Source organism: Leptonotus elevatus, chromosome 15 (genome assembly GCF_054856555.1).
Source record: "Leptonotus elevatus isolate MCC_2025b chromosome 15, RoL_Lele_1.0, whole genome shotgun sequence".
Taxonomy (NCBI): domain Eukaryota; kingdom Metazoa; phylum Chordata; class Actinopteri; order Syngnathiformes; family Syngnathidae; genus Leptonotus; species Leptonotus elevatus.
Window position 1 is genome coordinate 15,077,688 of NC_141253.1, and position 20,371 is coordinate 15,098,058.

General features: G+C 37.7%; 1 protein-coding gene across 6 annotated transcripts in view; it reads left to right on the forward strand.

Annotated features, from left to right (window-relative positions):
• The window catches only part of LOC147162113 (uncharacterized), a 51,895-nt gene that overhangs the window by 11,518 nt on the left and 20,006 nt on the right, over positions 1-20,371 (forward strand). For 2 of the 6 annotated variants that reach the window (XM_086097394.1, XM_086097391.1), the window contains exons 2-6: positions 5,446-5,559; positions 9,016-9,143; positions 14,947-15,064; positions 15,337-15,521; positions 17,010-17,091. In XM_086097394.1, the coding sequence (XP_085953520.1) occupies positions 17,062-17,091 (30 nt within the window). In that variant the 5' untranslated portion in view covers positions 5,446-5,559; positions 9,016-9,143; positions 14,947-15,064; positions 15,337-15,521; positions 17,010-17,061. Of the gene's footprint in view, positions 1-2,672; positions 2,741-5,445; positions 5,560-9,015; positions 9,144-14,946; positions 15,065-15,336; positions 15,522-17,009; positions 17,092-20,371 lie in introns of those variants that run through there. The other 4 variants (XM_086097395.1, XM_086097392.1, XM_086097390.1 and 1 more) reach the window with 3 other exon arrangements.

The window sequence follows — 20,371 nt, forward strand, 5'->3', positions numbered from 1 at the left end:
TCTGGTGTTAAGGATGTGTTTGTCTATTGTCTGCACTACACAATATGTTGCTTAAAGAAGGTTCCCATTCACTCCCCCAAAACTGTTGTTGGGCAACCGTGAGAACTTTGCTGTGTGCACTGACTACTGAGAAGTGCCTTACACAGACTCACTTCACAATTGAATGAGGAAAGTGAAATGGACAACTTTACATTACAAATGCTTGTCCTTGTTTTTAAATAATGTGAAGAAAATGTTGCAGCTGGTGTTTTTGCACAACAATTCACAGTAGACTACTACTGTTTTTTTCTTTTTCATGTTTTACTGTATGTTAAGAATGACTACAGTGGGAAAAAAAATACACCACACAAGATCATGAAATGGAAGCTCATTAACAGATTGTTTTGAAAACAAGCACAATCTATGTACTTTGTTATTTAGATTTAGTGAAACATTTTCACAGACATTTGCTTATTAAAAGTGTTAACCGCGATCTATAAATGACCCTGGCGGGCATCTGCTTCCACTCCCACCCAGTTTCAAGTGCTTACTGGTTCAGAGTGCACGAGCGCACAAGTGACGTGCCAGACATGTGAGTCATGAGGAAAGCACGCTGGAGTGGAAATATATGAAAGTGTCATATATTTGCTTGCATACAGGGGCTGAATTTCAGAAAAATAGTGTCTTGCATTTTCTGTCATTCTTCGTTTGTATAATATTATACAGGTTAAATGACTTTGACACACAAATACTTTTTTTTTTTTGACTTTTTGCTATTTTACAACGCTTGCTTGGGGATTTATGAAACACTCTTGTTCGTACCTGTTTTTCTAAATCCCCTGTTTGGTCCTAATTAGCATTGGTAACCGCCCACCCCCTTTATAAGGGCCTGAGACTGTGTCCATTGCAGTGTGTATCAATTGTTGGGCTGTAAATAAGGGTTATTTAAATAATCAATTATTCTGTTGATTAAAAATAATAATAATAATTAATTAATTAATTTTAACCGATTAAAAAAAACATCTTAATATCTATCTCTTAATTCAAAAAGGGTAATTCACTTTCAATTGACAATGCAGAAAACACAAACAACAATCGCTTGTCATTAAGTTTCAAAATGTTCACGTACATGTTTGCAAATGTCTTATTTTGATTTAACATAATTTTTTTTCAATGCTTTCATGGTGAACTACTGTATAGAAATCTGAGACTATTTACTGGTGAGGCAGAAATTCCAAAATTCCAAGGATTTGGACAATTTGATGTGAAAGAAGATCTCTGAAATGAAATTACAATTATTTTGATCATCAATTAGTTGTCAGTTAATTGTTGCAACTTTAGTTAATTAACTTATTAATTAAGTTAATTATTAGTTAATTAATTTATAAATGGAAAAAAATAGACTACTTTGTAATTGAACGTTAACCACTTGAGGATATCCATCCATCCATTTACCGCTTATCCGGGGTCGGCTTTAGCAAGGAAGCCCAGACTTCCCTCTTCCCAGCCACTTCAACCAGCTCCTGCTACAGAGTCCCAAGGCGTTCGTTCCCAGGCCTGCCGAGAGACATAATCTCTCCAGCGTGTCCTAGGTCGTCACTTGAGAATATGATTGAGTTATGTAGTGAACTCTTGAACATTAAGTCTTCGTGGTTCAAGTAGACTTTTTACATCTACTGTACATCGGTGCATGCAGCACTCAGGCCAGCTCCGATAGCACTGGTCTCTCTCCAACATGACCCCCATGACATGATACTTTTTGTGTTCACCTGGATTTTGATGACCTTCATCTATTCATTTTAGCTGTATGCTAGTAGATTATATATGTCAACATTTGTGTACCCTTTGTCAACTTTAGTGAGTTATGACTCACTGTTGATGGCCCGGCTACTATTGTAGCTATTTCCAAGGAGTTTTCTTTTTGACATCATTTTCTGCCTCTGGCGTAACTTGCTTCGTTGTCATAAACAGACCTAAACTGACCCGTACTATCACGGTTTAGTATGACTACATCTTGAGTACTTAGTGTGGTTTCTTCTAATCTATTCATCTCGCAAGTGTTCACGTCATATCGGGCATGTCGATCAAGAGGCAGATATGAGGGCAGAAAAGACGAGTCAACAAAAAAAGGAAGTGAGATCTTCTTACATCATAGCTACCTGCCTGTTAAGGTGTGTCAGATCTGGCGTCCTGCCTCAGTGATCCGGCTGCACGGAGACACACCCTGGGGTGGGGATCCAAAATACAGGGCGGGGGCTGCTGACGGGAAAACCTGTGAACTCCGCACTATCTTCCAAATGAAGCATTGTTTGTTTAACCCCGCACAATTTGGAGGTGATTTCATACTATTGAGTTAGTTCCTATTTTCATTGGTACATTTTGTTGTAAGGTGGGAAGAAAAATGGCAGTCTGTTGTAGCTATAATGAAGACATATGCTTTGAGGAAGCTTTGGGAGTCATCCTCAATACAGCTGCTTTATTCTGTGTAATTTTGTTGGTGAAGAAAAAGTCATAGCGTCGACTTCTATACATGAACAAAATCCAAGTTACATTCTCTTTCTGCCAGTTCTATCTTTTGCTGACAATGCTTGTCTGTTGTAGTGGCTTGGGAGGTTGTCGTTAGGGTCGTCTCCATGTACACAGAAGTGCAGCCCACCCACTATCACCCATGCAAACAAGCCCCAGTGGTCTGCGCTCAGTCAGGAAATTACTTTTAAGTCATCCTGTCACCATGAATTCTTCACTCACTCCATTTCTTCTAGTGAGTATTCCGAAATGAAACATTACGGATTCGACTTTGAATATTCGTGGCAATAATAAGTTTTAGTCATACTGTATGTGTTGGGGTTGCTTTTGTGTTCAAGAGTGCAGTTGTTTGTTATGAGGCAGGTTTGGCATGGTTCATTAATCCTGTGGGTTCAAACCGAATGGGTGTATTTGTGCTAAAGACTACCATGACTATGTTACCAATTCACAGACATCCATGGAAAAAGTTTATTTTTCTCATCTACTAAATAATATCTCTGGTGTTTTTAATTGCAAGTTTCGTTTGGAAAGAATGAGGATTCTGCAGTAGATTCAGTGTATCAGCACAGCCTCGTCTAAGAGAAACATTTGTTTTTCCTTCTACTGTTACTTGGCAATAGGGCTGGGTATCGATCCCGATTTCCCAAATCGATTCGATTCAGAAGGGTCCGATTGGATTCGATTCACATTGATTTTCGAATCAATTAAGGATTAGGATAAGGGGAGTAACGGAATACATGTACCGCCGTTACGTAATCAGATTACAAACAAAAATTAACTGTATTCCGTTACAGTTACATGAAAAAAACATGTAATCAGATTCCAGGTACATTTATTAAAAATGGGGATACTTTTGAGGGATTACAATTCCTACGATGAGAGCGAGCGAGAGAGAGACTTGTTGACATCGCGTTGGGCACGCGGCCTGTTTAAAAGGGTTCACGGACAAAAGGAGGAAGTAAGTAGCGACCGGTATTTACAGTTTGGAACATACTTGTCTTGCTGAAGGACTGATTTTTCTTTAACTTCTTGCTCTTACTTGGTGCCTTATTATGGGAAAAAAAGAATATTTACATTTAAAATTGAATCCAATGCAGTTACATTAATCATGTATATTTTATTGAACATGACCTGATCAAAACAATAAATAATAATTGAAATTGATTGCAACCACAGCACTATGTAAATACAATGGCAAAAACACTGGGCTCCTCTTGAGGTACTCTGCATAACAGAAGGGCACATTGGATCAACGCTCGAGCAACGAGTTTTTATACATGAATATTTCCGTAGTTTAATTTTTTGTAAAATAAATTTCCCCGTGACGCGAGAAGGCACGTTAATTTGGGGGCGTTCATGGTTTTATAAGTCAATATATCGATTCAATATCGATATATCGATTTAAAAAAATATATATATATTTACCCAGCCCTACTAGGCAACATTTCCCAAAAGAGACTTGGTATGACCAAATTCCTGGCATGAAGTAAAACCAAAAATCGGGATCGACCAATAATCGGCAGGGCCGAATATGGGTGCCTATATTTAGCATTTTGAGGAATATCGGTTTCAGCCATTAAAAATAATAATAATGTGACGCTCATAACTTCCATGGCACATTATTAATAATTTTCTGTAAACGTTTTATAAGAGATGCTACTGACCCTGGAGACTCCCTGTACCTTTTTTGTCGTTTATTTTGTTTTATATTAAAAGAAAACTACATGAACGTTTAACATTTCAGCTATTTAGAAATTTTGGAAAAATTTATGTATTATCATAGAAAACAATAGGGAACTATGGTGTTGAGTTGTTTTCCGTTTTCTTTTTATTTATACATACTGATGACTCTGGGAACTCCACAAACTTTTTGTTAGAAATGTAAAATAAAGATGTCTATACATTTTGAAAATCTGAAAAATTGCTCAATATAATTCAAATTTTAAAGTTGGAATGTTTATTTAAAAAATGTTGGTCCCTATGTTTTTTTCCTTCTTTTTTTTTTTTTTTTTTTGTGCCTTTTACTGAAAATGAATATTGGTTCCATCAACCTCCTTGACTATACTAATAACCGGTAATGGTCCTGAAGGAAAAAAAAAACATATTATATCTAGTATTTAATTAGTAACTAGTTTTTAAAAAAAGCTTTCCTTGTTAAGATAAAAACATGCATAGCAACATACTCAACTGTATACATAGTCCATAAATACCAGTGTTTACATTCTGTGTATCGCACAATATACCTAGTGATATCATAACTGTCTTTCAAGTTGAACATCATTATCTCAATGTGTCACGACCATCCGGCCCACTCATGTTGTGAATGCCATCACTCATATTGTGAGTGAGGAATTAATTGCCATCTGTAAGTCTTCTATATGTACATTAATTAATTTCCTTCTTTAAGATGATCCTATAGGCAGACTAGCTTGGCTTCATCATTATCAGAAATAGAATCAACACTCACAATAATTAGATCTTCCTGTGCAGGCAGGAAATGTTTGCTGTAAAGTTTTGTATAAGAAGGAGCAGCCTTGAGGAATAACTGCACACGATGTAATTATTTCTCTTCATAGGTTAGCTAAAAATTTATAATATTTATTTTTGTGCTTCTGTGTACCAGCCCTGTTGGATCCGGGTGGGACATTCAACTATTTATTAAGTGTGTTAGTGTTCATTCAAATTGTGTTTTATTTGGAGAAAGGGATTTGCTGCATTTTAGCTGCCCTATTATTTCATACCTTAACGTCACAAAGAGATTCAGTAGATTTCTTTACAAGAAATGTTCACTGCTGGATAAATAAGGATACCACGGTGGAATCCTTATTTATCCAGCAGTGAGCATCGGAATTTCCACCGGTGGTTCAACATTTGAGTTATTTTGTAAAAACTAATGTGAATGAATCCAAATATTGTAATAAAAAATTCTTTTTTTCATAGTGTCCAGCGTTTGAAAAAAACAGAAGAGAATTCCCAGCTTCTCTCAACAAACTACGGCAGCTAATAGAAGAAAAAGTGCATATTATACATTGTGATATCACAGAGGACCAACAGGTAATTTATGGCACTTGAAGTTATTCCAAACCTTTACTGTATTTAACACAGCTGACCAATCAAAGCGGCTCACCTCATTCCGCTTCAAATCAGGGCGGTTGGCCGTGCATGAGATCAGCGAGCATAAAGTCTGTGTAACTTGCAAAATCTCCCGTTGCGGATGATGTATTCGGTTGTGCAAGTGACGTGGCCAATTGTAGACCGGTTTACTGACTTGCTGGCGGCAAAATATCACTTCCACTCTTAGACATGTTAGACTTCAATGAAATGTGTAAAAGGGATGCTGGAAGTCGGCTGGACACAGATCAGATACAGTGTGTGTTTTCCAACCTGGCAAAGGCGCACTTTTCATTTTGGTTGTATTTATGCAATCATGCGTGATGTGATGATATCACTTATGATGAAGGTTCAAACAGCAAAACATGCTTAGGGCATATCTTTAATTTTGGACTACATATTGTACAAATAAAGGTTCAAACAGCAAAACATGCTTAGGGCATATCTTTAATTTTGGACTACATATTGTACAAATAAAGGTTCAAACAGCAAAACATGCTTAGGGCATATCTTTAATTTTGGACTACATATTGTACACATTTTGCGGCATTTTCAACATTGTGGTACTGTAAAATAATCATTAGTTGCAGTGCTGGTGAATTGCAAAACCGAAGAAATGTGGTCCGCAAGGCCATATTGTCCGATTTAGAGCATACCAAACTGTACTCTTAATTACCTATGCCACCTTACGTATTTACAAAACGTGCTATAAAAAAAAAATCATGCATGCAAAGTTAGAATTATATATGGTAGTGATTCTCAAAGTGTGGTAGGACAACCACTGGTTGTGCACGGAACAACTTTATTTCTCATACGCTTATGATATTTTTTGTATATAATTTCAATTGTGCATGTTTTCCCCTCTTAAAAATACAATTTTGACTAGTACCATAACATTTGGGCATTAAGACATTCCGTGAAATAATAATAATAATATATATTACTATTTTATTTTTCTTAAAAATTATTGTTGTGGAATTGTTAGTAGTTAGGCGAGATGAATGAAACACTCCGGGAAGCAATTTGTCTTTTGGGTTTCTTTATATTTCAAGCTTCAAATATACACAAGGCTTAAAGAGCAGTCTACACAAAATTATTTGTTAGAGTGTGCTCCCTAAATTATCATGAGAAGATTCTTATTGCAGCCTGGTTAGGTTTTGGGAGGAGAAAAGGAGGGTCAGCTAGACAAGAAAGCAAGCAGTCTGTTCCGAACTGGCTTATCAGTCAAGGTCACTTTGATAGTGTTTCATGTACAAAAAGGGAAAACCGCATTGTTAAAGAAAATACACATGTCCACAATACAGTATAAACTTTTGTTAATAACAATATGATTTCCCCAAAAATCATATATAGAAGACAAAAATTAAATGTTTGTTTTTGAACATTTAGGTACAATTACATTTTGTATACAAATGTGCATATTGCTGGCGTCGGGGCCAAAGCCTTGCACCTCCAAAACAGTCACTTTTCAGAGAGCTGATTTTATTTTTACTAAAGTTTGAGAACCACTGGTGGATGGAATGTAATTAGACCGCCCATTTTAACATAATGAGTGTATACTACAAAACTCGAATTCTAATATTAACCACTAATGCAAGTATTCCTAACTTAATCAGTTTCAGTCTGAGATCTCTTGTGACGGCCAGTTTGAGCACATGACTCACAGGCGTTGAGCGTGATCAGCATGTTCTGCCAGGGTGACTCATCCAGTCTGCTGTCTCTCAGTCGACAGCCGCCATCGAAGGACTCCGTCACCGCGACAAGCTCAGACACGCCCACGCTACCTCCACCAACTTGAATCCGCCCACATCATGTCCTCATGCCTCTCCTCTGCTCTCTGGGCTCCGTGATCACCTCCTGCCTCCTCAGTCTGTCTGCCCTCTCCTCTTTTCTCCCGCAGCTGGTGATTCATGGCAAGCTTTGCTTTTACTCACCATGTTGCCTAACGTCTCGCAATCTGACACATTTGTCTGTGACAATGTTTCGCAAATGTACTTTTTCTGTTATTTACTGTCCTGATGAAATATTTAGTGGTTGTTTTTGGAATGTTGTGTGCTTTGTTAACATTTGTGATGCTTTTACTTTTTCACCTACAGCCTCTTTTTGTTGCTTGTTTTGGCAGATCTTCTTTACTGCTACTTAAAGGGGAAGCCAACCTAAACATTTTCTTTACAATAATATGTCCTATGCAGCACGACTAGTGTAAACACAATATTCTGATTAATATTGCATTTGCGGATTATTATTTGAGTTGCAAAATCCACCCGTTTTTTATACATCTCAGTGGGCGGCCATTTTGCCACTTTCTGATGACTGAAAATGACATCACAGTTGCTCAGTGCTCAGGTAATGATCAATCATGGCTCACTTGTTTTTGAAGCTGAGCCGTGATTGGTCGTTTTGCATCCAGCATTCAGCAGCAGTTATGTATTTTTTATTTTTTTTGTAAATGTAATAACCGTATTTTTCAGACCATAAGCCACACTTTTTCCATAGTTTGACTGGTCCTCAGGTGTAACTTATTTGTTTTTTTCTTCTTCATGATGCATTTTTTGACTGGATCGACTTAAACTACGGAGGGACGTATAGTCCGAAAAATATGGCATATATTTGTATGGTCCATTCAGTCATAAAGACCCTCTGAGGGAAACCATAACCTTTAATCTGACCTGCATTAAAAACAAAAACAAGAAGTGGCGAGAGGCCCGCCTCTCTGCCGAACGGTTTCCGCGACCGGCGCCGCGGGGCACGTTTTCTGCGGCCGGTGGCTTCCACAAGCAGCTCAGCAGCAAGGCAAGCCCCGGTCGGGCGGCGGTGGAACCTTCGTGAGAGAAAGAGCAGAGGTCCCCGCTTGGCCGGCAGTGAGACCAGCCAGTCCCCGCTCTCTCTCGGGGACCTTCGCAAGAGAGAGCGGGAACTGTCGGGTCTCACCGGCGCCGCGGGGCACGGCTTCCACGGTGGCAGCCTCCGCGAACAGCAAGGCAAAGCCGCAGGGCCCGCCTTGCAGCCGAGCGGCTTCCACGAACCAACGAGCAGAAACCAGCCATTCCCTGCTCTCTCGTGAAGGTCCACTGCCGCCAGCCAGTGCCGACCAGCTTCGGCGAGTATTAAAGTGAAGGTGGGGGGAGGGGTTACAAATTGTGTGGGTGGAGTTCGCGCTGAGCTAGTGACGTATGAAACCGAAAAAGGTGGGGTTAGTGACGTATAAAACCGATCTGCTGAAACAGCCCGTGTGCTGTTCGAGCTGTGTTGAACACTGCTATAGACAAGGGAAACATGGGTCGTTTTCCTCACAACTCCGAGAACTTAGTCAGGATGGCGGAATGCATATTATGACCAAAACCCCCCCAAAAAATTAGCATAGTATACATGTATAGTCATGCGAATTCTTTGTTTCAGGGTGTGGCGTTTGCGGAGGACGCTGGAGAAGGGCTGTGGAAGTTTGCTGTCTTAAGTAAGGAGTTGACCTTTCACCTCCAGCAGCTGCAGACAGAGACTGAATACGAGCTCAACAACATACAGACGCAGTGAGTGCAGAACTTTTATGGAGTATGTGAAAGCTACTGAGTGTTATAAGATGTGCTTATGGGTTGTCTTTTTTTTTTTTTTTTTACCACCAAAAATACAGTGGCAAGGCGTCCATATGTTGAGATGTTTGAATATATTTCTGGCAAAAGGGACAGACATTCAAAAATGTTTAAGCATGAAAAACATTTCTGCTTCAGTGCAACTCTTAATTGTTTTGTTTGAGATGAGGGGTTGGCTGTGTTGTGTTTGAACCTGTTAGGAGGCAGCTCATTGCGGCTTTGTAAGGTTTCGTCACATAGCTGAAACGCGACTGGGAAAGTTCCATTGTATCTTGTAACCGCAGCAGGTTTATGCTTTACGAGAAAAAACAGCAGGAATCCTGCCTGTACTTTAAGTACATTTAGTCTAATTACTCGAGTTGTAATCAGGCAAGCAAGTGAAGTACTGTAGCCAAAGTTCACTTGTGTGTTGTCCTTCTTTCCTTGAGGTTTTATCACATAAAATGTTCCCACATCTTAGGAATAAATTGGCTTGACTTTTTTATTCATCACCATAGTTGCATAAAGTACCAGTACTGTAATTACTTCCTACAATTCCAAAAGTTACTTTCCATTTTCTGAACATTTAAATTATGCTTTTTGAATGCTGGTGTTGTGTAATCTTGTCGGACTTTCAATTTGAGTTGTCACGTTGCAGGTTGAGTAATTGCAGGAGAATTTAATTACAAACTGCATTATCCCTTCTCACAATCCTTTTAATCCCACCCAATGATCACATTTCCATACTGCACTCTCCATGTTCAGAGCTTGGCATACTTCTTCAGCAGTAATGCTGATGAAAGGATACCTTAGGGGGACACATATAGTCTATCTGTATATGAAAAATGATGTAAATCGGTTTTGATTTGACCAACCGAATCGAATCGTTGCATCTTTGAAATGTGTCGACATATGTATTGAATCATCTTAATAAGAGATGTACACCAGCTAAGTCGGTTTGATAGTTTGGGCTTTGGAGAGGTTTTTATAGCTGTGCCATATTGAATCCCACTGAATGGAACCAAATTACATTTTTTAAATATTTACATCCCATCCCATGTACAAGAATCGTATTGAATCCCCTACCAGCCAATTTCCATACACATACATTATAATGCAAACATTCTGAAGAGGAAAATAAAAACAGTGCAAACTTGGTTCACAAAATGAATGAACCGATCAGTCCCTATTAAAATGAATGGAAATAGACCTAATCAATTGTTTTTATCAGTGTGTAGTTAAAAAGTAAAAAAAAAAAAAATGCTAATGTAAAAAAATGTTTACTCGCAAATCACTGAGCATTGTCTTAGGCGCCGAGCTCTTTTTTTATTTATGTACACCAACAATGATTTTCCTCTCTTCTATTGTTTGGTCTTTCTTTTGTCAAAACATTCACTCCTTTAGCCACATCTGCTACCTTTATTGCCTCTTTGTTCTGAACAATAGTACAGATGGTAGATTGCGCAACAAGAACACCATGTTTCATATATAGCTATTACTTCCTTATTTTTCTTACGGTAATATGATTAGGATTTTCAATAACACTCTTGCTAACATTTTTCATTTTCTTTTGAGCAATACTGAGTAAAATCTGTCCATCATTCCATTTTCTGAATTGCTTAGACCCGCCCAAAAAAAGATATCTAAAATGTGTGACACATTAACACAGCGTAAGAAAAAGCTCAACTGAGCCTTCCACGTTAACGGATTGAACCGAAGAACACTGCGTGAACCGAGGCAATATTTTGGGGAATATTGTGTGCATTAAGGTATTATACTGGCACTAACAGACATGGACTCTTAAACAAGACAGTTTGTAGAAAGTGAGTAGAGGAAAAGATCGTGGTTGGTCCCATTCATTTCAATGGGTAGGGTACGAGGGAACTTCTGCATGCTGCAGCTGCTTCCATTGGTCGGGAAGCAAATCGGATGTGTTCACTCCCACAATGGCGCAAACACCCCTTTCTAACTGCACCCATCTATGGAAATACCAAATGAAAGAAAACGCCACCCAGGCACGCAGTTAGACTGGGCACAAAATAGAAAATAGATAGATCTGAAGAAGCTCCTCCCCCACACCGGTTTCATTTCACAAGAAAGCCTTTTTTTATCCAACAAGCTATCATCACAAAATGAACATCCAGGTGCGCAAAGGTGAGAAAGAAAACAAGGTGATGATCCTCTCATCTCTTTTTGTCATTCTTCCCATTCTGTATAACAAAGAGCAGCACATGGAACGCCTCGGAGGAGAAACAGTTCATACTTGTTATTCGTGAACCTTATTTGGCCAATAACTGTGTTAATTACCGCAGGCGCTTTGCAATGCGGAACAACTCGAATCGCTTGTGGTTGCATAAATCATAAGGAAGACTTACATTCATAATTTGGTTTTAAGCTCAAGTCTGGGAAAACCTTGACTAAACTACGGATTGCTCACATTTTGCCACAACATGTTTTCACAAGAATTCAGGAGAAATGTCAACAGTTAACTATAGTTCATGTGAAAATGACTCTTTTTCTATTAGCAGCAATGCATGCCAACAAAAGCAGTCTTGTCATAGCATACAGCACTTTTGCCATTTTTCATGTTCAAAAGGTTATGGTTAGAAAGTAATCAAAAGAGCCGTTTTAAAAGTAACTCTCCAGAGCATGTTTGATTCCTATCAATTAAATGAAAAAGGAAAATGGAGCAGATGCAGCAGTAAAGAGAAAAAAAAACATGTTTATTTAACTCTAATTTGGCACTTTACTGGCCCTATTGTGTTTTAAGTGAATCTTCTGCTGTTGGTTGGTGATATCTGCCTCACCCTATTTGCTCCGTCTCTCTACGCTCCTGCCATGACAGGTACTTTGGCAGAAGAACACTTTCGATAGATCTTAACAGTCACGGCAGGCTAAAACACAGCTCTGGATTTAAGGTGTGCCAACAAAGTCTGCCCACCCGAATCACACAGTTTGATGACACATTTCCTGGAAATCTCCTAATTGCCCTGGAATGTTGGCCCTTGAATTAATGCACTGACATAATGTTTCAGGCTGGATCAAACAAGTTTAGAACTATAGAGGAACTGTACCGATTACGATGGCCCGCCCCTAAAGGATATTCACTCCTAATACACTTATTGTCATTTGTTTTTAAGGGTTTTCCTCTACATTTCATAATGACAGCATCAATTCGAGTTTGCGTTTAGTGTAGGAAAAGTGATTTGGCAGTGTGTAACACTTAGAGAGTCTTAGTGTACGCTTGAGTCAGGAGTAATCCTGTGACTTCATCCCATTCGACACATTTCTTAAGTTACTTTGTGCAGTCTCTTTGTAGGGGTGATAAGGAAAAGAAAAGAAATTGGGAAAATATGCTGTCTTGTAAGAACACAATCCCAAACAAGCGACATAGATATTTTTCATTTGCACCAAACTTTTAATGCGGGTTTAGTTCAAGACTTATTGACAGCAAAATGAAACATCAACAATTCATTAACAATTTGTATTTACCTAAAATGATATGAAATCCAGCTTCCAACGTGAAACAAAGTGGTGTTTAGCAGCTCAATATTGGGTCTATAAGACAGTATTTATTTGTTGTTGTATCATGTCTGGAAACATTCAGTTAATCATTATATTTACCAATATAATACAAAACATTAAAAACTGATTTTGTTTTTCACCTTGCTTTAACTTCTTAAATGGGAAGTCAACCCAAAATGTTTGCAAGAATATGTTTAATGCACTAGCCTTAAAAAAAAAAGAAAAAAGATGGCATTCTAATTAATATTGTGTTCGTGGAATATGAATGAAGCAAACAAAAAAACACCTGTTTTTATCCATCTCAGGGGGTTGCCATTTTGCCACTTGCTATTGACTGAAAACATCACAGGTGCTCAGGATTCAGCTAATCACAACTCGGCTTGCGAACATCACATGACCAAACTCATTAAACAGGTGAAACATGATTGGTCGTTACCTGAGCCCTGAGCAAATGTGATGTAATTTTCAGTCAACAGCAAGTGGCAAAAAGGCCGCCCCTTGAGATGGATAGAAATGGGTGTTTTTTGTTTTTCAGATTAATTCATATTCCACAAACGCAGTATTAATCCAATTACCATGTTTAGACTAGTTAGTGGAGCTTCATAGAACATATTGTAAAGCAAATGTTTGAGTTGACTTCCCCTTTGTCATCTCCATTAAGTGTAATGGAGGAAACGCAAGAATGACGTAATCAGCAATTTCTCATAACCTCATGTGGCATTTACTGCTAGGTATGTGTTGGCATGTTATGTATCAAAGAATCAATGACAAACTGGGGGCAGACGTCACACTATAGTTTTTCCTAAAACACAAACTCATAGATGGAAAAACCTTGGCTATAGGGGGTTCGATTTTTTCATTCAAACATGCATCTGTAGCTGTATTACTATTTGGAATTTTCACATTTTCAAGATTTTTTTTCAAAAACTTTCTTATAGATATATACAACACGCAATTTATGAATAAACACACAATGTATACGTACTACATGGTTGAAAATGATTCCTGTGACAGGCTGCAAGTGGTGAGATAGGCCAAAAGTAGCGCATAAAAAATGAAGAAACAAACAACTCCCACACATTTTTCACCTGCAATTGTGGTGTTTGTCACATACGTTCATATAATTATGGAGTCCTATTTTGCGAAAGCACCAAATCAGAACACACTGACAGCTGGCGGAATGTGTGCGTGTGTGTGTGCACGTTTCACGTGCATTTCACACATTGTTTTACCATGTGGCATATGCCTGTGTTTTTATCCCTTCATGTAAATGCACTGGAACTACACTCACACGTATGCACGCACAAATACGCACACACATTTCACTGTTAATTATGACATTTTCTCTGCGATTTATAATTTCCCTCCTCACTCGTCACACATTCCACATTTTTAATGAAGACTTGAATGCTTAAGATCAGTTTTGAATGACTTAAATGAAAAACATAGACGTAAAGTCTCTCTCTCCCCCGTTCTCTCTCTAGATAGATGGATGAATGGATGGATGGATGGACAGACGGATGGATGGATAGACGGATGGACGGATGGATAGATGAATGGATGGATAGATAGAGGGTTAGTGGGTTTATAGTGAATGACATTCTAGAGAAAATGCTGTAAACGCTGAAATATGTGTTTGTATTACATGTATTGCTCATGTTTAGTCCTCTTCATTGCCAACAGCTGTTTTTAAAACGATGATCGACATGTTTTCCTAATTTTTGACATGTTACGGACCATGCCAGTAACGGCATTGTGAAAATGAATGTCCCTTTTAAAAATATCCTGTTTTTGAATAAATTAATGGAAATTGAAGAATGTTTTGCTAAATCTGATTTGTTAATTAATTAATAAAATAAACATGATATTAATTGGGCATTTTAATAACATTAGGTGAAGCCCTATTCATTATCGTTTTGAGGCCAGAATTTTTGTGTCGACCAAAAAAGCCCATTAATAGCAGTCATTGCAGTAATGGCATTAAGAAGTAATGCTGAAATGAAATTACATAATATAATGGTTACTACTTACTTCAATAACTCCCTAACTCACAATAATGTTAAGGTGGCAAATGCATGTTTTTTAAATCAAAAAGTAATTGAACTATGCTTACACTGAAAAAGTTGGAAAGATAGTTTAATTACTGTTTTGTAATATTAATGAATATTGATTCGAGGGTTAACTGGCAAGCAAGTTAGTGGTCCATTTGGAAACCTCTTGTGTGCCTGTGTGTCATCAGACAACGAAAAGTTGAAGGCCGTCTGCAGCAGCTAACCTCTGAGTTGTTTGTTCTGCGCGAGAAGGAGAAGCAAATCCAGCAGGAATTCACAAGTAACCCAACCCTTCAGACGTCCATTGTGAGTGAACATGGCTGGGAAAACAAAACATAGCTGCAGTAGAATGTATGGATTAGCTGAATATTCATATAACGTACATCTTAATCCTCTCGTGTTGTAACCTCACACGAGCTGTCAACCTCTGACAAAAAAGTGTGATTATTGTCAATTTAGAATAAGCAGAAAGAAGAGAAGAACATTCAACCTACACTATTATTAGTGTAGTGTATTTTTATTACTATTATTATTATTACTATTAGTAAAATACTGCCTTCCTTTACCTTCCCTCCCAGTTGCATTTGAGGGCTTGTAAGGAGCTTCAGCCCTCAATTGCTGCTTGTCTGGTCCAGTTAGAGAAGCTTGTGTTCCAGAAGGAGGCACTGAGCACGCTCCGTGACCTTCTGACACAAGACTTGCACACATACCAGGAAGAGACGCACAGACTGACCTGTTTCACACGGAGAGTAAACAAAAACAGGTAAACAACACAAACATTTTACAATTCTTATTTGACATTTAGAGAAGCAAAGTAGACCTTTAATGAACACAGCAAATGCAATAATTGTTTTCATCATTCCCCCCCAAAAAATAAAAATGCAAAAAACACGGACAATGCAATTAAATTAAATTAAAGCTGATGTAATGCATACAGAGTTTACAGCTGGTGCTAATTCTCAATTAAAATCTACAACATTGCGGTACATATAAAATATGCATCTTTTAACTCATTTGCTCCCAAAAACGTATAAATGTGTTCTATTTTAAATATTATCATGCTCCCAAAGACGTATGTATACGTGTTTTGCGTTTTTATTTTTTGGATGCTAGAGGGTACAGAAGGCTTTGATGCAGCCTCTGAACTGAAGAGAATTCTTGAAGCAACGGTAGTTATTACTAAAACGGCCTGCAGATGTTTGCAGAGTAAAAGAGATCAACCAGGGCCATGTTGCAAACAAGCTATTTTCCTCACTGTTTTAAACAGATTTGTGAATAATGATGAAACTTAGCTTTATTATAATGCGAATTGCTGCAAAACGTAAACAGATAGAAATATACTTTTTTCCTGATGTAAGAAGACACTCTAATTTTTCTTTTGGTTGGTTCCATGTTTTTATAGAAATATAACTGAATATTATGTGGACATCAGTCAAAATTCACCCATCTTGGAGTGAATGCGTCAAGAAGGCCATACCACACAATTCGATAATAATCAATAATCCAATTTTGCATTTACAGTATATGACATAAAACCTTCACTCATAAAATAAACCACAATTTAAAAATAAAATAAGACATACCATAAACTTCATTGCCCTCAAATTGGTAAGCCCAGGCTGGCAGAGATGTGAGAGGGAGGACTGTGACGCTGTGGGAGTGGTCATAGCCAATCAAAGAGGTTCTTTTCAATCCCTTTAAATGCAGTGTGCTATTAAAGCACTCGAGCTTCTACATGGCGGAAGTGCCGTGCACGTTCATGCCCCCAATTGCTGCCCTGTGTGTTGGTTTAAAAAATATATATATAATACAATCATTCAGAAGGCTTGATACTCACTTTTTACATATTTATGAATTAAATATGTTGTGTTTGACAAGATTAAGATTAATTAAGATTTAGATCGACTTGCTGCTCCCAAATTGTGACTGCCAGGCACATTTCCATGTCACTCCCCCTGTTGGCAGAGACCGGTCTGCCAAATCAGCTAGCACACAAAGCGACCCTTGCGCTTATATATGAAAATCAGGATCCGTCGGCTTTTGTGTCATGGTGCAGATGTGCTGTGTATGAAAATAAAGCCCTCGAGGGTGATCTTGGCCTGTTTTATCTTTTTTAAAGTAAGATATCTTCGGAAAAAACATTTCAACATGATTGGTTAAAAAACAAATCTGATGAACAATATGGACCTATTTCATCGCAACGACATTTTGCTTCAGATTGGCTGATCTTGATTGTCTCTTTCTTCTTCAGGGCAGAAGAGGAAGAAGAGACTTCCAGCAGCAACCGCCCGAGTGGCCCCACTATGCAAGAGAAGAACGAGACAAACAACATGGTAGGGTGATAAACTCACGAGTTAACAAAATCATGTCTTTAATCATGTTTGTGAACGTACATGACAAAAAAAAACAGCAATTGATTCACAGGTCAGTCATCACTAGTTGAGGCTAACTATGTTTGTTGTAGTTCAGATGTGTGGTGGGATTTAGGTCAGGGTCCTCAAATTCTTGCACACCAAAGTATATTCAACCATACATTTATGCTACGTAGGCTATGTGCAGTGCATTCGAACAGAAAACACACATGGGATCATCCCAAAAGTCAATCAATGGCCACAATTTCTTGACACAATTTCACAACAACTAAAATTCACAAATTATTCAATTTTAAAATAATGTTACATATACATAAAGAAGCTAATGTGTTTTCAAACAGAACACGGTGTGTCTGTGTTCGCGTGTGTGTGTGTGTCTGGCATGGATCCAGCTGTTGTCAGTCTTTCTTAGACAGTTGGAGTAGATACAGAGGAAACATCTGCCTGCTCATCTGGCTCTGTCTGACTCACACACAAACAAACACGCACATTCCCACACACACATTTAGCATATTTCCCCAAAAAAAGGTAAAAGGCTGACACAGTTGTGACAGGTAACGATGAGGGGGGGGGGGGGGGGGGGGGGGGGATGCTTTTGAGTCTTATTATAACGGGAAAGCTGTCAAAGTGTCATCAGAGTTTAAGCAGAGAAGCTTAAACGCAAAGACTGTCAATGCAAACAGCACCGTGCAGACACAACAGAAAACCTTTGGGGTGAATGTGAAGACGGAAAAATGTAATCGCCTGATGCCCCTAATTTTTAATAATATTTTCTTCTTCTTTAAAAAAAATAAAAAATAAAAAGTAATTTTATTTTTATTTCTTGTTTTTAATCATCTTTTCATTTAAAAAAGAAAAAACAAGAAAAGATTATTAAAAATTAGGGGCATCATGCGATTAAATTTTTTAATCATAATTAATCGCATGAAAACTAATATCTGTTCTAATACAATAAAAAAAATTCTAGGTTTTCAAACTCTTGTTAACAAAAGTGGGAACAAATGTTTTACCAATAAAAATAGTTCAAATGAATTTTTGACGTCTATAGCCGTCAACGGCAGTGAATGAGTTAAGACAGATTCTTTGAGTGTTTGTAGTCACAGCAATTGTATATGAATTCTTTATATGCAGCTAACATAAATTAGTTTGCGGTAGAGTATTAAGGGGAATAAAAATACTGCATCCATGTGAAAATGGTAGAAAAATCACAAATAATTGTCCTCTTTTTATAGGGGTGGCTACAGGTGTGGCCAGAAAGTGACAACCATAGCAGCGCCCCTGGATGTATCTCAATATAAAATTAATTCATTATTACTGTTAATACTCAGATAAAGAGAGCACAGCCAGAGAGGTCATTATTATAGCAATAATCAGAAAATGACGGTTAAAATCCACATTTATTCCAGTTTTTATGTACTTTATTTATTAAACTACAGTTTGTTGGGTAAATGGAATGATTCCTCCGAGAAATGCAAACCAAAACAAAGGACAACTGAAGGTGGGTCATTTTGACCTGAAGGGCACGGGGAGTACCAGTACTGTGCAAACAATGACACGTGATTTGTTCTGTTGCTGTTTTCATTAAAATACCCAAATAATTTGCTCATAAAGTAAAAAGCTAATGATTGCATGCTGCTCAGTTGAGTGGGAACGGCAGCTCGGGCCGTTCAAACCCGCAGTCTCACGCTTGGACGTACTAATCTAGATGAGCCAATCCGGTCCTAAAAGAGGCTTTGTGACCTGTTCATCAGATTATTTGGCCTTAATCTGTTAGAAAATGAGCCAAGATTTGTGTAATCACACATCACAATGATTAGAGAAAAATCTAACATATTTAGATTCCATTTAATGAAAGGCCAGTGATATATATCCAGGATTTGTGCACTTGTTAGACCACACACGCACATGCACACGTACATGTGCCTTTGTGAAGGATCCATACTTGAATGCCACTTATAATGGGTACAATATAACATTGCAAATAAAGGGAAAAATAACATATATTTTTTTAAATATCCCTCTTTAGTTGGAGGAATTGTTCTGCATTTTTCATTGTTTTTGAGCTGTTAGCTGGAAAAAAAATCCAAGAACATCTGCGAATAAGAATAGCAGATTTACTGTATTTATTTATTTAGAATTCCTAAATTGCGCTGTGATGTGCAGTTATCCTGTTTTAAATTCATCCTTATTTAAATTATCCTTATTTAACCTATCATTGAGATGCATCTCATTAAATAGGCTTAGTAAAACTGGCTTTAGTCCAATGATAGCTCATTTTTATTATTCCCACGTAGGATAAAGAGAGATTCTGGATTTGGCCAGATTTAATCTAGTTGGTAATAAATGAAGGTTTTATTATGAGAGGGGAAAAAAATATCTTGATGAACACAGAAAAAAAAAAAGTCCTGTAATCATATACATTTTGGGTTGCATGTAATAAAGTATAACACATCTAAAAGTGATTTGAAAGGAAGATGATGCAGAAATAAATATAACTTCTGAAAGTATTATTCAAAGGTAAAAACATATATTTAAAAAAATAAAACACAAATCAAACCTGTAAAAAAAATCCCTGAAATAGATTTTAGGAAAACAATTTCATGAGTTGGAATATATTTTGCAGTCAGGTGGCCACAAACACCCAAATAATGAAAAGTTCGTTTGGCGACAGATGGATGTGCCTTGACAGTTGATAAAATGGATTGTTTTAAACTTTCAAAAAAAAAAAGTTGTATAGTTCCTATTGTCTTTTGTGCAGATGACTTTAATCTCTTTGCGGGTGCCTTGTAAACAAAGTCGACCATCAAAAGAAATCCCTGCAAACATTCCCGTCGCTTTTGGTTCCTAATCAAATTTGACTCACTACAATCACGGCTGGTTGGACATGAGGACGGAACATGCAGTTAACAGGGCTCGCCACCAGTTTAAACACTAACATGGCGGCAAGGATTCTTCGCAGCCTGTATGAGGCATCCTGCTTGTGGCGCAATAATATCTTTGTTTGGGCCACATGCACTAAGAAAAATTGAGGATGGTCCTGAAGCTATAAAAATATTTTATTTTATTTTTTCACAAAATGCCCCGTAAAATATTACTATGCATTCTTAATTTGTTAAAGATAAGGGACACAGTGGATGTATAGTCTAAAAAAAGTCAGAAAAAAAGATTTGATCAAGTTCTGAAGTTTGGCGTTCAAATCCAGACTTTTCTGTGTGGATATATATAATATAAGGACAGGGTT